This window comes from Mastomys coucha, unplaced genomic scaffold, assembly GCF_008632895.1.
Source record: "Mastomys coucha isolate ucsf_1 unplaced genomic scaffold, UCSF_Mcou_1 pScaffold22, whole genome shotgun sequence".
NCBI classification, from domain to species: Eukaryota; Metazoa; Chordata; class Mammalia; order Rodentia; family Muridae; genus Mastomys; species Mastomys coucha.
The window spans coordinates 166,383,005-166,400,119 of NW_022196905.1; the positions used below are offsets into that span (position 1 = coordinate 166,383,005).

Genomic DNA, 17,115 nt, shown 5'->3' on the forward strand with positions numbered 1-17,115 from the left:
ATCTCCATAAGACTGTTAAATTGATTGTTGTTTTATATCAAACAACTTTTATAATACTTATTTTTATTATATATTATAATATTTTATAAATTTTAAGGAATATGACAAAGAAGATATTGTAGGTATTGAAGGGGGGTCTCTGGGAGGAGTGGGGGTACAAAGGGAAACAAGAATGTGATTCAATTCTATTTAATTAAAATATGTTTTTAAATGTTAACAAATTCAGATAAATTGAAATCATGTAACTTTTCTCATCATAATGCAATAAAAGTTTTAAAAAAAAAGAGAGAGACGCCTGCTCAGTGGGAGCCCTTACTAATGGTACTAATAAAGGTGGGAGCTAAAGCAGTATTCCGTGGACACGCCTACCTTACAGATCAGCCTGGAACTGAGGGACAAGGACATGTATAAAAGATAGTACAATAATCCACAACAACAACAAAAGATGATCAAGAGCAGAACAGTGGTGATCAAGCATAAAACTAATGTATTACTTCATTAGTACCAGTAATGAACAATTTTCTTAAAAGGATCCCATTCATGAAAGTGACCAACAAACCAAGACAACAACAGCCTGTGCAACACCTAAGATTAAGAAAATTAAGAAATGTACAGAGAAAATTATGAACTCTAGAAGACCCTCTGAACAAGGATAAGCAATGTTCTTACACCTAAATTCTTTTTAATTAAAAATTTCACATAGGCTTAAAATATCTGTCAGCCCAATGCAACCCACTCCAAACTCTGGGCTATACACATAGCATATGATCCATCCACAAAGTAGTGTGTGCCACAGTGAACAAAATCATAGTGACACATCACAGTGGAGCCATCTTGGTGGTGGGGTGCCACATGCCACTGTCGGAGGAGCCTCTGCTTCAGGTTTACCAACAACAGAGACTGAGGAAAGTTGCATGAACCCTGTCACAGGTCGGAATCTCAAAAATCTAAGTACATAGAGGAAGCAGAAAGTAGGCTGGTGTGTCCTGCAGTGAGGAGAATAAGATAAGCAGATGTTTTGTCAGTGGGTGTAAAATGTTTAATTACACTGGAGGAAGAATTTTAAGAAGTCTACTGTAACATCATTGCTACAATAAATAGCAACATATGTTCTCTAAAACATTTTTTAGAAACAAAATTGGAATATAATAAAATAACACCAAAAGAAAACTTACACTCTGTAAAGAAAAAGAGCCAAGGAAATGAGAAGAAAAAGCAAAGACTAAGAGGAAAAATGTCCTTCAAAAAGCAGATATGGACTGGGGAGACAGCTCAGTGGCTAAAACATCCATCGCACAGTATAAGGACCTGAGTTCTAATCTCCAGAAGCCAACCAAAGATAGCCATGGGAAGACACACCTGTAATTCCAGTGACTCTACAGAGACTGGAGACAAGCCCCAGAAGTTCCAGGTCCAGCTAGCCTGGCCTATGAAGAATGAAAACCAGGGAACATCTTTAAATAAAGTGATAGGAAAGGACATCTGAGGTTGCTGTCCTCTGATCTATGTAACATGCATCCATATACACATACACATACCATACACACATGAACACACTATACACATACAAAGATGAACTATACACACATGAACACACTATACATACACAAACATACACTAACACACATGCACACATACACACACTAAATACATATAGACTATACACATGCATACATACATATAATACATATACTATACACATATATACACTATACACAAATGTACACATGCACACTATACATACACACACTCTATACAAATATATACCCATATACTCCACATTTACGTATACACTAGACACATACACACACTACAAACACATACACATACCATACCTATACACCCATATAAAAAGGCTAAAGTTAAATAAAGTAATTTGATAAAAGATTATTATCTAAAACATACAAAGATTTTTTTTTAAATAGTGGCACACAATCCAAATTTTAAAATTGAGGAATAACTTGAAAAAGACAGCTCTCAAAAGAAACTAAAGAGAAAATAAGTCTATAAAAAGATTTGTACAGCAGAGCTGAAGAGATGGATCAACGTCAAAGGCTAGGCTGAAAGCCAAATGTTCAGATCGCAACAGCACATACTGTTAGGAGATTGTAAATTAAAACAATGACATAGTGCTAATCCTCTTATCATCGTAGTGACACCAGGTAACCATCGAAGGAATGAAGACTGTGTTCACACGCAACCTGAGCGAGCACATAGACAGTGGCTGTCTTCACCGCTGTTAGAGCTGGGAAGCTGCTGAGACGTCTCTCCGTAACTAAATGAATAAACTATGCTTGACATGGATGGTGGAATGGGTATTTTCAATGCTATGAAGAAATAAGCTATCCAGCCAGAAAGAAAGAGGCACCAAGTAATCTAATATCTATATACATATATATATATATATATATATATATATATATATATATATATATGTATGTATACTTTAAATAGAAAGACACCTGTCTGCAAGGCCGCGTGGTGCATGATCCCAATTATACAACTTTCTGGAAAAGGCAGATAGCAAAAGGTGGTCGTTTAGGGATGGTGGGGAGGAGGGTGAGTAGGAGAGCATGGAGGATTCTCAGGTCAGTGAGACTACTCTGCATGGTACTGCAGCGATGAGCATCTTTGGGCAGAACACAGAATATATGGAACCCAAGTACTACCGAGTCTATCCCTGGAACGGATACATCTCTGCAGCACAAGCTGCTGACCCTCATGGGAGGACAGAGGGCAGAGGCTGTATACAAACCCTGATTTCTGCTCAGCTACTGACCCTCATGGGAGGACAGAGGGCAGAGGCTATATACAAACACTGATTTCTGCTCAGTTTTGCTATGAGTCTGAAACCACCTTGAAATGTGAACTTTGATGATTTTTCTAAAAAAAAAGGGGGGGGGGAGGTTGGTGAGATGGCTCAGCGGGGAAGAGCATCAACTGCTCTTCGGAAGGTCATGAGTTCAAATCCCAGCAACCACATGGTGGTTCACAGCTACCCATAGCCACTACTGCTACAGTGTACTTGCATATAGTAAATAAATAAATCTTTTAAAAAAAAAAACGTTTGAGGAACTAGAGAAATGGCTCAAAGGTTAAGAGCACTGGCTATTCTTCCAGAGGACCCAGGTTCAAGTCCCAGTATTCACATGGTGGCTCACTACTACCTGTGACCCCAGTTCTAGAGGATCTTCTCTGATTGACCTTCTTCTGATCTCTATGGGCACCAGGCCCACAAGTGGTACACAGACTTATAGGTGGGCAAAATATCTATATAAGTAAAATAAAGTTTAAATTTTTAAGAAATATTTTAAAAGCTGTTGGTAATTTTTTATATTTACCAGTTTTAAAAATTAAAGATAATAGATTAAAATATTAAAATGTGCATGCATAAGATAATCAAAATTCAATATTTATATCATGAAGTTTGCTACTATATACATATCTATATGTAGATATAGATAGACAGATTTAGTATATATTAAAAAGGCAAGGGAGTTGAGGGTGGAAAGATTAGAGGAAAGAAAGGGAAAAGAATTAGTGACACATTTTAATTAAAAATAAAAAGAAAGAATAGTAAAGCTTGCTGGTGTGTTTTTAAATTCTATATTGCAATTATTCTTTTTCTGTTTGTCCAAGCAAGCAGAGAGCTCATAACTATCTGAAAAGGTTTCCAAAGTTCTCCTTTTTGTCCTTCTACTCAAGCATGCAGCACGAGACTGGATGCAGTAGCTATACAACCTAGCTGTCCTTTATTGAAACACAGGTTCAGGAGATCGACAAAATGCAAAGCTACGCCAACTTTCTACTCTTTCCCCCTGTAGAACGGTTCCTAGTTTTGAAGTGTGTTAACATGTAAAGGATGTGATGATATTTTAGATGTTGCTATACATTCGTAAATTTCTACTTCTAATAAACCCAGAAAAGAACACTCAGAACCCCAACCATGCTGATATCCTGCCTTCTTCGCCTTTCAAAAGATGCATTCTACAGCTCTCAACAAGCTAGCCTACCTCGGAGCTAGAGAGCGTTGGTAACTGCTGGACGGCTGGGCTCCCAACAGCTTGAACATCATAGCCTATCAAGTTGCTGAGCCCGATTTGATTCCAAAACTTAAGCAAGATTCCGCCCCTTCCCAGTTTCCACTTGCACCGCTACATTCTGAGCTTGGGGGTTTGTGGCTTAATGTCTTTTCTTTCATATTTCTTGACGAATTATTACTGCATGTTGGAAGAATTATCTGTGGAAGCTGGGGGTTTTATTGAGTTTAAGTGGTTTCCATAAGTGTTAAGTGTTGGGAGTGTTCTTTTGGGGTCCATTTTTGAGTTATGATGTGCATGATAGACCCACAAGAAAAGCGCCCCCTATCTCAGAGAACCCGCCTTGCGCAGTGCTCACCGGGTCCTGATGCCAGCAAGCCCCCCAGCTCGGCCAGCAGCAGCAGCAGCAGTGTGTGCTGCATGGCGCCCAGCATGGCGTCTCCTAGAGTACCTAGACAGTTGTAAAGCCGTTGCACGGGGCATGGGGCACGTGCCAGGGGCCACCGTGGGCCACGTCCTTGGAGCGCCCTAACCCCCTTCCCCGCCTCCATCCTCCCCTCCACCACCTACCCGCATGCGCAGTGCTGGAGCGGCTGCGATGGCGCACAGAAGTCAAAAAAGTACAGCATATGTGTGTACTCTTTCTAAGGCTAAAAACTACGGTTGCTTTTTAAGATGCGTGGAGAAATTTTTCAAGAAAGAGTAAACCGATTTTCCTCCTTGGAGTCTACATTTCCACAGGCACAGTGTTCCAGACTTCCTTCCAACCTGGTTGTTCTCCATGCCACTTCAGCTAAAATTCATGGGACTTCTTTTTAGAAATTTACCAGTGCGGTTAACTAATTCATACAGCAATAAACACCAACATTTTGGCCTTTGTCCTAGCTGAACCAGCAGGGCCCTAGTCACATGCCTCTAAAGTCAAGAATCCTGTCAGTAAACCACTTTCTCCTCCCTCAGTATTTCTGTGGGCTGGTGGCCTTCAACACTGCCATATTTCTCACTAGGGCTAGCTCACCAGTGTCAGTACATAGCCAACTGTTAAAATACTTGAGTATCCTGAAAAAGAGAATGAACAGCCTTTTAATGTGTCTTCCTTAAGTGCAGTCACTGTGCACATTTGGCAAAAGCCCTAACACTGAAATTAAGAAGAATTCAAATAGCTGTGTATTTAGAAAGTAACAGGACGACAAAACAAGAATTTCAAGTATTTTATTTGTTGTAAATGTTTTTATTTTAATATGTATATATACACAAACAATATTATTTTAAAAAACTAATGAAATTCAGTTAATATACCTATTATTAAACTTCTTTATGAAAGATTATGAAAAAATTTAAATGTTTAAAATTTTAGTGTCAATATCATTCCTTTCAAAGTACAAATTCATTTTAATACAGCTGAGAGAGTAATCACAGAGACCAATCTAACTTCTGGAGTTACCTAAGGAAACCATGCTTCTTTTCTTCTCCAGCCTAATTTTTATGAAAATATTAGTCAAGAGAGACAGGAGCCAGCACACCTCAGTAAATGTAAACATTCTAAATGACTTAATATCAAGCTTTGAAATTCAGATTTTAGAGTTAAAGTGCTCATGAATTCTCAAGTGGTTTTGTAACACCTCAACTGTTGGAAGGTATTCTCCGTGCTCCTATTCGATCAACACCTATCTGCTTGGGTATACTAAACACCTCGTACCATAGAGTGTGCACGTCAGTTGAAACAACACTATTGCAATGCTTTACCATGATGCATAAAGAAAATTTTGAGTTAAATCAGTTCCTATCATAGTCATTATAGTTGAAAAGATATTTAAAAATGGAAGCCCATAACTGATTGTGTTAAACTGACTTCTATCCTAGTTATTATAGTTTAAAGATCACTAAAAATGGAAGCCAATCACTGAGTGTACACCATATCCCACACTTTCCAAGGGTACTGTGATCGGCTGACCGTGGTTCTTGTATGTTCTCCTTCCGGATAGCTGCTTCTTTGTGGATTAAGAGACATAAGTCCATATAAATGGCTGTTAATCCATGCAAGATGAAAATGCAAATGCTATTGGCAATTAGTCTTCCTAAGTTAATACATGTTCAAATGTTCAACCAGAAACAATGGTAACTGGGGTCAAAAAGTCAGGATTACGTTTAAGCGCATAGTGACAAATCTTACAATACAGTTAATTTGAGAATCATTACAGTAACATGTTCAAAATAACTTAATCCACATCAAGTGCATTAAATTCACAAATGGCCAAAGAAAACACTCCGAATGATGGAAATGTTTGTTTTCAATTCCCCGGAGTGCCTGCACGGTCCTGTATTCCCTATCCCACTAGGCTCCTGTGTTAATAAAGCTTGTTTTGTGGTGGGTGGTGTTCATTCATGGTTGGAAGAGAAAGGCTTTTCAAGAAAACATCAGGAAAAAAAAAAAAAAAAAACATTTGCTCAGTTCCCTGAAGACATTTGAAAACTAGGATTCTACTATTCTCCTATCAGGTGAGGGAGCTATATAAAGGAGGCGCAGGGGCAGGCCGAGCAGGAACCAAATTTCCCTGAGAAGATATTTTCGGTTGTGGTGGAGGTGGCCTGTGAGGGGAAAAAATAAGTTAGAGGGTGTGGACTGAGTGGAACAGGGCTGGACTCATGACAAGCTCCACACAACACTATCCTCAACCTCTCTGACAACAGGTAAGGGCACTTTATACACTATGCTCTGAGATTACTGCCTATATGGTAGTCAACGGATAAAAGGACCAGTTGTATCTATGCATCTGAAAACCAGAGGTCAAAGTTAGGTGTCTTCTTCAGTTGTTCTCACCCTTATTTTTGACTCTGAGACTCACTGATTGGCTAAGCAGGCTGGCAGTGAGCTTTAGAGCTCACTGTCTGTACCCATTTCCCCAGTGCTGAGGTTGCAGGCACTGGATCCTGCCGGAATTATAAGTGGGTGCTAAGGATCTGAGCATAGGTCCCTCCTGCTCACCTGGCAAGAAGTTACCTCCTGAGCTCTCTCCCAGCCTTTGTCACTACCTTATACTCATGTCACTCCATAATCAATGAAGCAAGAAGGTTGCAGTTTTTGTTTATAAAAGAAAAGCCTACTGAATGATCAAATCCAATTGTAAAGGATACATGAGGACAGTAAGTGGGTGAAGCAATTTTGTCATGCTGTGGAAATGTATGGACAGCCACTCTGCAAGGGACAGCCATGCTGCTAGGGGCAGCCAGGCAGCCAGTGACTCAGGCAGATGACTCTGAGAAGACATGAAGGGAGTTTGGGGGGGGAAGGCTCAGTTTTGGAGATCTAGGAGGAGTTGGAGAGGGAGGGAGCCAATATGATCAAAATATACTGTACAGACATCTGAAATTCTCTAAGAGTGAACAATTAAAATTAACTATACACAGAAAGCAAAAGCACTGGTTTGCAGGCTTTCAATAGCTGACCTGAGACAAAGGCTCAGCTTCAATCCTTAAAAATAAACAGGATTCCCCTCCAAAACCAGGGACTTTACTAGCCATGGGGAACTGGCTAGGTTTCCAGTAGGAATGAGTTCCCTCCTGTGGAGTGGGTCTGAAGCCCAAATGACATTATAGCCAACTAATATAATCCCTAACAACATTCTGAATATTGTCCTTATTCCCACAGACACTGCAGTCCTCACCCTTCATCAAAGAAACATCTCCTGCACCACGCAGAGACCATTACAGAAAGTCACACTGATGGAAACATGGAGAACAAGCACCGCGTGATGCCCCAACTGACTCATTTAGCACAACTCCTGTGCTGAGGCTCAGGAATCACTGCAGAGGAGGGAGTGGACAGAATGAAAGAGCTAGAGCCGTGGTTCTCAACCCATGATTCTCGGCCCCTCAGGGTTTGAAATGACCTTTTCACAGGGTCACTTAAGACCACTGGAGGATACAGATATTTATATTATGATTCATAGCAGTGGTAAAATTATAGTTATGAGGTAACAACAAAAATAATTTTATGGGTGGAGTCACCACAACAGAAGGAATTGTATTAAAGGGTCACAGCATTGGGAATTAGGAGTTTGTTGTGAGACTGTATCTCCTATAAATGTTAGAAGCTATATCTATGAAATCTGACCAACATGACTGCCTAAATATGATCTGAACAAGGATGATATCAACATACATGCTACATGAAAGGGGAGGCTCATGAAGAATCAACATCAGATAAAGAACTCCAGGCAACTAAAAGAATGCTCAGAAATACTCTTCTGCAGGGAAGAATACAGGAGCTGGTTATGCAACACCAAATGGTCAGCGCAGACAACATACACACAGGTAACATTACACAAAGGAAACAGATTGTAGTTAGGTATTTAGGTATAGATAGAGTTTAAAAAAGAGTGGGGGCAGGAGTATATAGGAGGGTTTGAAAGGAGAAAAGGGAAAGTAAAAATAACAATTAAAATCTCAAAATTATAAAAAAATCAAAATCTAAAGTAAATGTAGGTGGAGATATAGCTTGAATGTAGAACACTTATTTAATTAATATAGAAGCTCTGAGTTCTATCCTTATACCACAAAAAATTTAATAAAGGAGGGAGAAAGAAAAAGAGAAAGAAAGCCAAAAAGAAAACCAAACAGGGAGTGGGGGTATGGAGGAAGAAAGGAAGGGATAAAAATCTAAGATAAATAATATTTTATTGGATGCAGCATGGAGTGGAGATGATAGAGCACATGACATAATAGAGATGATAGAGTGTGTGACATAATAGAGATGACAGAGCACATATGACATAATGGAGATGGTAGAGCACGTGTGACATAATGGAGATGATAGAGCACATATGACATAATAGAGATTGTGTGCACATATGACATAATGGAGATGGTGTGCACATGTGACATAAAAGCAGAAGCAGAGAAAACAAGAGATAAAAAGATTCAGCAGAAGGTAAGGGCAGAGGGAAAGAGTTAACCAAAATTATGAGTGGGTGAAAAGAAGCCCAAGGGAACCTACTACTTTTTAGCTAATTTAAAATTATAATGAAAAAAAAATAGTTTGAATGGAAGTACCCTGGCCACAATTATTAAAAACACTCCGCTGCCAGGTGTAGGCTACCTACTCTGAACTCTTACAGGCCTTCAAGGCACGTAAGTTACTACCATTGCTCTTGGTTGCCCACCAGAACTAAATGAGAAAGCCCTCCGTGGAGACATCACACACTGAGGTTACAGAACGCAGATAAACTAGCTGGACCACAACTGGAACCTTCACTGCTGCTCGGTAACTTCTGTGTTGTCGCAGTGTGTTTGTGGACTACTGGTGGAGAAAAGTCATCAATGGGCTTTCCCACCCAGGGACCCTGCAATGGCACAATATAAACCTGCCGGGCAAGAGACGCCTAGGATACAATAGTGTCGCATGTATCATGGGGGTACCAACTGCGTTCTAAACTGACAGAACTCACTTGTCTCCCACTCCAAACCTGGTAAGACTTTGTCTGGGGGAGTCAGAGGCCCTAGTGGAGAAACTACTGCCTCTGCTCTGTTAAATGGTCACACTGTCAAACTGCCCACCATAAATAGTTATGTCTATTCCCATATGCTGCTCTCAGCCCTGGTCAGAAAAACTTGCTTTTTAGTGATTACTAGTGAAAAGCAAAGGCCCAAGACTGGCTAGAGTGCTGAGCTTATGTGACGACTGAGCACTCAGCTCTGAATGGGAAATCTGTGAAAGAGCCTGAGAACTGGAGACATGCTATAAAATCTTGTCTCCTGGATAGGACATGGCTCTTGCACATAAAAACTTGCAGACCTGAAGGTTACATAGAAAAGAGCTAATCAAGAATCAGCTCATCCCCTGGTCCCGGTCTCCTGGCACATATGTAGCAGATAAGCAGCTTGGTCTTCATGCAGGCCCCCATCAGCTGGAGCAGGACTTGTCCCTAAGCCTGTTGCCTGCCTGTGGATTGAATGCACTGCCTTGCCTGGCTTTAGAAGGGCAGGGGAAGGTGGAATAGGGGCAAGATTTGCATGAGAGGGTACTAATCCTGGGTTGTAACGTGAATAAACAAATTATTTTTCTACAGAAAGACTAAAGCCATCGATACCATCAGCATCCTATCATGTGTGAGGGAGGAATTCATGGTACCCAACCCCTCCCTGAGGAGCTATGGGCAGCCACAAGTTACTGGGCCGGGACAGTCCTGCTCCTCAGCTGTTAAATACTTTTCATTTTACTACTAGTTTACTTCTTTGGGCTTCAAATTATTCTTTTTAATTTAAAACATTATGGGTGGAGTTTGGGTGGAGCTGGAGAGAAGGCTCAACAGTTAAGAACAATTGCTGCTCTTTCAGAAGGCCTAGTTCCAGTCCCCAGCATCCAGATGGCGGCTCACAACCATCTATAAATCCTAGTCATCAGACTTTAGCTTGAAAATAATTCTGATCATGTTAATGGTCATGTCCAGATTGAGAATTTCAGCAGAATCTTATGCTGAAATTCTCAATCTGGACCATTAACATGATCAGAATTATTTTCAAGCCAATGTCTGATGATTGTTAATTTAAAAAAAAAATGTCTAATTCTCTGTTTATGGTGTATGATTTAGTTTTAGTCACAATGTCTATACTTGCATCCTGGCCCTTCTATGTAGAAATCAATCAAGTGTAGAACATCTCTGGCCCTGGATCCCTGAACAAAGCCTGAGAAGCGTGTCTTGGGACTTCCCCTGGCTAGAACTTTAATTTTGCCTCGTTTGCCCTCTGAGCGCCTTGAAAGCTCTTCTCAGCCCCCTAGTTCCTCACTTGCCATCAGGACAAGTAGGTTCATCTGTAACAGAAGAGTCATCCCCGAAGCTGGTCATCTCTAAACGTCCTGCTTGTGGCTCCAACTGCATAGCCCCCTGCCTCCTCAGTCTGGCCTATCTAAGCACACACATCCTACTATCTAGCTTCTGTAGCTAGTCCCTGTGGGAAAGCAGGTACAACCCATCTACTTTTCTACACTCAGTATTTTAAAGGCCCTTGATTCTGAATTATCTACGCACCAAAAGCTATATAAGGTCTGATTTCTTCAGGATTTCTCTCTGGCGTTGCACAAATATAACAATATTCATTTAAAAGTTCTTTAAAAGCTTTCCTTACAAATTCTGTTCTATCCAAATAAAATACCTTGCCCTAAGTCAACATTAAGTATGAAATTGAAAGGTATTGAATTTTAACATGGTCAAGTCATCTACACCCATTTCCTGCCAACCTTGATGGAAACTGTGCAGGCTGCTTGGAGGCGTAGGTTGGTACTGGAAATCTGTTTCCATGCACAGGCTGAAAAGAAAAGAAAATGTATAGTTATTGCTACAGTATGGTCACAAACCTGTATTAGCTATAAAGCTAATTTGTGTAAAAGTAATCAATATACTTATCACACTACTGACAATGCTGATACTCTAAACTATGTGGTTAAAAGAGCGAAGAGTGCGGCTCAGTGGCAGTCTTTTCTAGCATGAATAAAGCTCCAAGCTTGATCTCCAGGACAACAGATTAAAAAGAATATTTTCCTGTCTAACTCGTCTTCCTCTAGATGGAATCCACTACTAGATGCTATCTATCCTTCCTGATCTTAAGGCTATGTTTTTACATTCAATAATACTAAGGTATAATAATATTGAATTAAATCAACTAAATAATACCAATACATTTTAAATAAAGTACTCTGACATTTTAGTAGCTAGCCTATAAAGTACCTAATGGGTAGGTATCATGAATCCAAGTAACCTATTATCCTTAATATTAGAATTCATGATACTCTTCCTTGACAAGGGAGCTGAAATGCAGCAAATACTAATCAATCTGCAGCAGAGAATAGCAAAACAAGTTCACTGTCCTATTTTCAATCGTCTATAGATTATTTGGACAGAAAAAGCAGAAAGGAGACATCAGACATGAACTACAGACCTAACAGACACACAAACAACAGTCCATTACACAGAGGCAAATACTCGTAGCTCTACAATGCACTGGGCATTCTCTAGGAGACAGTATTTGTTTAGCCACAAAACAAGTCTTAAAAAATATGAGTGCAGACACCAGAATCAAGTACCCTAACCACAACAGTATGACTAGAATAAAGATAAGAGGAATTTAAGAAAACTCCAAAGTACATAGAAATTAAGCAGTATGTTTCTGAACAATCATTGGGTCAAAAAAAGCAAAAGAAATACAGAAACACCTCTTGAGACAAAAATGTAAATAAAAAATTAACAACATTGAAGGATCCGTATGAAGGGAATCTGAAGATAGTTCATAGCAAACATATAGCAATAAATACCTTTATCAGAAGGAAGACATGCCATTTCAAAAGAAGAAAAACTGTCAAATAACAACCTAGTACAATAGTTTAAAGCCTAGAAAAATAAGGGTAAACTAGCCCATAAATTTTTTAAAAGGAAATTAAATAATAATAATAGAAGGAAAGAAAGAATAAAAATAGAGGGGAAATAAATTAAATAAAAAACATCAATAAAATAAGAACTGAGGTTCTGAAAAGAAAATCAAAATACTATTATCTAGATGTGATGGCTAATACTGGCCTGCATGCCTGTCCAGGACTACTATGAGTACTGCGCTGGAAGACCCACTATGATGGAGGGTGGTACCAGTCCTCGGGCTTGAGCTGTGGGCTGCCTATGAGGAAAAGCTCACATTGCTGTCCTCCTGACTGGGTGGAACCAGCTCTCTCAAGATCCAAGTGCTTTTGCTTTCCTAACACTGGAGCTGTGAGCCAAAGGACACCGTCCCTTCCTTAGGCTACTGTGTCAGGGCACTTTATCACAACAGAAGGAAAAGCAACTAATGTACAAGACTATCAGAAAAAGAAAAAAGAAAAACTCAGAAAGAGGCAGCATTAGAGTTAAACTGCAGAAATACAAACAATCCTTAGGCCACTGGTGTGAACAACAGGGCAACAAACTGAACAAACAAGAGGAATGAATACATCTGTAGAATCATACAACCTATCATGAGTTATCGGTGGGGAAAGAAGAAACCTACACAGATGATTCACAAGTGAGGAGACTTGGATCACCAAGAACTCACAGTGAAATACTCACAGAACCGAGGCAACTAGTCAGAACAATGCCTGCCAAAACCAGCTGCATAGGTTAAGTAACCCCCCACCTCTGGCCAACTTCGTGTGTTATGCGTATGTGCATATGTTCATGCCACGGTATATATGTGGAAGTCAGAGGGAATCTGTGGGTAGCGGTCCTTGCCTTTCCCTATTTTAAAACTAAGTCTCTTGTTCACTCTAGGCACACCAGGCTGGCTGGTGCGAATGCTTCTGGACACCGTTTCCACCTCCATCCAGTCTCACCTCAGGAGCACAAAGTTTACAGACCTGTGCTATCGTGCCCAGGTTTACATCTCGAGATTCAAACTCAGGTCCCCAAAATTTTCAAGGCACACACTTGACTTACTGAACCCTTTCTCAGGCTAGGTCAATGGGTTTTGTTTTGGTTTTAGGATTTAAATTTTTTTACTTTGTGTATGTTCTGCCTGCATGTATATAAGTACACCCTGTGTATGCCAGGTGCTCAGGGAGCCAGAGCGGGTACTGGATCCCCTGGAATGGGAATGCTGGATAGTTGTAAACTGCCATGAGGGGGCTGGGAACCAATCCCAGGTCTTCTGAACGAGCAGCTGGCACTCTTAACTTCTGGGCTGTCCATCCAGCTCCTGAGGAAACTGAGTTTTTGACAAAAGTGCTAAGAAAACATACTGGCAATACAATAGTCTTTTCTCTTCTTTTTTTTTTTTTTTTTTTTTTTTAATTTGACTTAGGTACATTGATAATTTAAGGGCTTTATTGGCAGTAGTTAGGAATCAATAAAAGCATATTTAACCCAAGAGGTTTGTATTCTGATCAGTGGGTGAATATACAGATCTAGGACTTTTGGCAGTGACAAGAATATCTGTCCAACTCTACCCTGGGCTGTCATTCCAAGTGGCTCTCATTCTTCATACAGATATTTACCCAAGCAAAACCAGATTCCTGGTTTTGATGCAGTAAAGAATTTCAAGGTAAACCAGTGACAACCAATATGAAATAGAGATGAAGTTTATAAAACACAGAAAGGAAAATGCTAACGAAAGAGTAGAGTACACCCGGAGCATGGGTGTGGGCTTCTCTAAGATGAGCTGAGGTAGATATGAGAACTGGCAAGCCATCTTGGGTTGTTCTCAGTCAAGTTACAGTGCTAAGAATATAACTTACAACAGGGTCTAAAGATTACAGAGTTTACTTTGTAAACAAAGGTGTAAGGTACATTTTTGAGGCATTATTGTGGATTTGGAGATGAGAAAAGAGAGCTAGAAAGTCAACATTCTGCATGATTTTGGCCCTCAGTAAGCAGCTGTTCTTTGTCCCTGTAAACATTTTGGCTCTCTCAGTTACAACAGTCTTTTCAACATGAGCTACAGTTACAGAACAAAGTGTCCCAATAGTCACTAGATAAAAATAGCCTATTATACATTTCAAATAGCTACAAAGGGGCCTGGTAGCATGAGTATGTAATCTCAGGTACTCAGGAGGCTGGCATAAGAGGACCATAAGTTCAAGGCCAGCCTGTATGCATCTGTGTATACATGTGTGGTTACGGGATCCCCTTGAACTCGGGTTATGGAAGGTTGTAAGCCACCATGTAAGTGCTAGGAATTGAACGTGGGTCTTCTGAGAGAGCAACAAGTCATCTCTCCAGGCCTCCAACATCGTCTCAAGTATCATTTCTTTGTGTAAGAAACATGACAATTCTTTCCTTTTGAGGTTCTTTTTTTCTTGCCTATTTGGCTGGCCAGGGGTACATACAATTGAATGTCTATTGATGGATGTATGAAGAGAGCATCCTGACTTAACGGGAAGCCCATAGGCTCCTGCCCAGCTGGTAGTACTTGCTACTGAGATGTTCTATGTAACATACCAACAGTGCAAACAAATGAGGTACAACCATGGGCAACAGCTGGGATGAGGGACGTGGTAATGAAAAGCACAGCAGATTTGTGTGTAAATACCTGAGCATTCTTAGAAGTCCAGAAGAAGAGAAGATCTGAAATACATATTGCTTTCCTAACACCCTATCACACACTGGCAGAAATGTGCTGCAAAGATGAGGCTCACCAATGAGCTCAGCACCCCATCTTTGCTGGCACATCCTAGGGACACCAGCTATTGAAATCATAAAGAACTGGAGGAAAGAAAACAGCAGACCCGGGTGCTCACTCCTCATTTTTAGGCAAAAATATTGTGAACAACTCGTTTCTCATATCCTCTAAGCCAGGACTCTGCTGGTTCGAGGACCACCTACAATATTCCCCAATACATAGTAAAGCTGTGTATGTTTAAATTATGTAACCATTTGTTAACCTTTCCTGTTTTGTATTTGGGACTGAAGATCAAACCTTATGGCTGAAGTCATGAGCATGCCAAGGATGGGCAGCACCACTGAGACACACTCCTAACTCGCACCTATGTCTTTAAATGTACAATACTTGAACACAATAGGAAAGACAGAGTTTTTTTATGAAATGTACACCATCTCTAGATGGGGCGACTGGAGAGACATGCAGAGGACTCACTGGCGGTCTGGAGACACCTGGACCTCCTGGCTGTCTGGGGACACTTGGGCCCCCTGGCGGTCTGGACACATTTGGACCTCCTGGCTGTCTAGAGACATTTGCTTGATTTCTGCCATCTGACCTGAAAGACATGATTACTTTTAGTTAATTCATGAAAAATATTTATACAGGACACATTATATATGGCTTCAATTTTCCTTAATGCAAAATAAAAAGTTGGTGATGTCAGTAGTGACAACCAGTAGCCAAGGCCTCTGTATTTTTAACAGTGTTCACACAAATCTTGTCCTTGTGGGAATAGAGGAGATTCCTAACCCCATTTCAGTATTTGATAACTTGAAAATTCTAAGAAGCTATGAAATTCAACTAATAAAGTCAGTGACCTCTAACTTTTTTTTCTCCTCATATTTTCTTAAATTCAAAGAAAATTAAAAGCGAGTTCTGAGGATGCATGAACACTTGAAGTAGGCACTCTTAAGAGTCAAGAAGTTCAGTGGCCAGAATGACACCAACTAAACAATACACCCACTGAGGGGCCAGCGAGTCTGCCAGGCAGAGATGAGAGGGAGACTGCTCTCGCTCTATAATGAAGACCAGACTCAGACCCACAAGGCTGCAGGGACTGGCCAGTTAGAACTGTGATAGCCAGTGAAGAAGAAGAGGTAGGGAAGGAAGAGGAAGAAGAGAAGGTAGGAAGAGGAGGAACAGAGGAGGAGGAGGAGGAAGAGGAGAAGGGCAGAATACTTTTCACTCTGAAGCTTACAGCAGCACACTCTAGGAAAGTATAACACAGTGAGGGCCAAGCAGGGCCCTGAAGTCTGCATGGGCATCTGGAACATTATTATTAGTGCTGTAAGAGAGCCACATGCCTGCACTGGGCTTTGCTGATATTTCTTCATTTAATCTTTAATCACTAAATTTCATCTAATTACTAAATAACTGAAAAATGTAGTTATTATGTAACTAAAACCACAAAGTAGGCAATATTATTATTCTCACTTTGTATAAAATAAGCCCAGATTCAGCTATGTCAATTTCAGCCCACAGTTTTTACCAAACTATTGACAAAGAATTTGAACTTTGACCTAGTTATAATATCCTTTATGCTAAACACTGATTCAATATAGTAGAAGTGAGTTTTGATCGCTTCCCAGCCTTTTGGCTAAGATCAAGTGTAGAAGTGAGTTTTGACATGGATTTCTCTGAAAATTCAACATACTGACTGAAAAGTATCCAGTGTCTGAATTATATAAAACTTTTCCCATCAGAAGTTATTTCTTAAAACCTGGTTTCAAAACTGAGAGTTCAAACTTCCTACGTAAGAACAGATGCATTAAAGGAAGGCTCAGAAATGTCCCAACACATGTTATATCTTTATCCCACATTTTAATCTCTAGTTAGAAAACCTAAATCAAATGTCAAGCCCTAAATCCCGCTTGCATCTATCAGAAATCAGTGTAAGGCA

At 40.2% G+C, this 17,115-nt stretch overlaps 2 protein-coding genes across 6 annotated transcripts in view; both read right to left on the bottom strand.

Moving 5' to 3' along the window:
- The window catches only part of LOC116069040 (disintegrin and metalloproteinase domain-containing protein 32-like), a 127,026-nt gene extending 122,420 nt beyond the window's left edge, over positions 1 to 4,606 (bottom strand). For 4 of the 5 annotated variants that reach the window (XM_031339329.1, XM_031339327.1, XM_031339330.1 and 1 more), the window contains exon 1: positions 4,399 to 4,606. In XM_031339329.1, coding sequence (XP_031195189.1) covers positions 4,399 to 4,591 — 193 coding nt within the window. In that variant the 5' untranslated portion in view covers positions 4,592 to 4,606. The remainder of the gene's footprint in view (positions 1 to 4,398) is intronic. The other variant, XM_031339328.1, reaches the window with a different exon arrangement.
- Positions 4,607 to 5,241: 635 nt separating this feature from the next.
- Positions 5,242 to 17,115, bottom strand: part of Adam9 (ADAM metallopeptidase domain 9) — a 65,024-nt gene continuing 53,150 nt past the window's right edge. The window contains exons 20-22 of the mRNA XM_031339325.1: positions 15,651 to 15,771; positions 11,278 to 11,345; positions 5,242 to 6,629 (exon numbers count right to left, since the gene is read on the bottom strand). Of these exons, the coding sequence (XP_031195185.1) occupies positions 6,536 to 6,629; positions 11,278 to 11,345; positions 15,651 to 15,771 (283 nt within the window). The 3' untranslated portion in view covers positions 5,242 to 6,535. The remainder of the gene's footprint in view (positions 6,630 to 11,277; positions 11,346 to 15,650; positions 15,772 to 17,115) is intronic.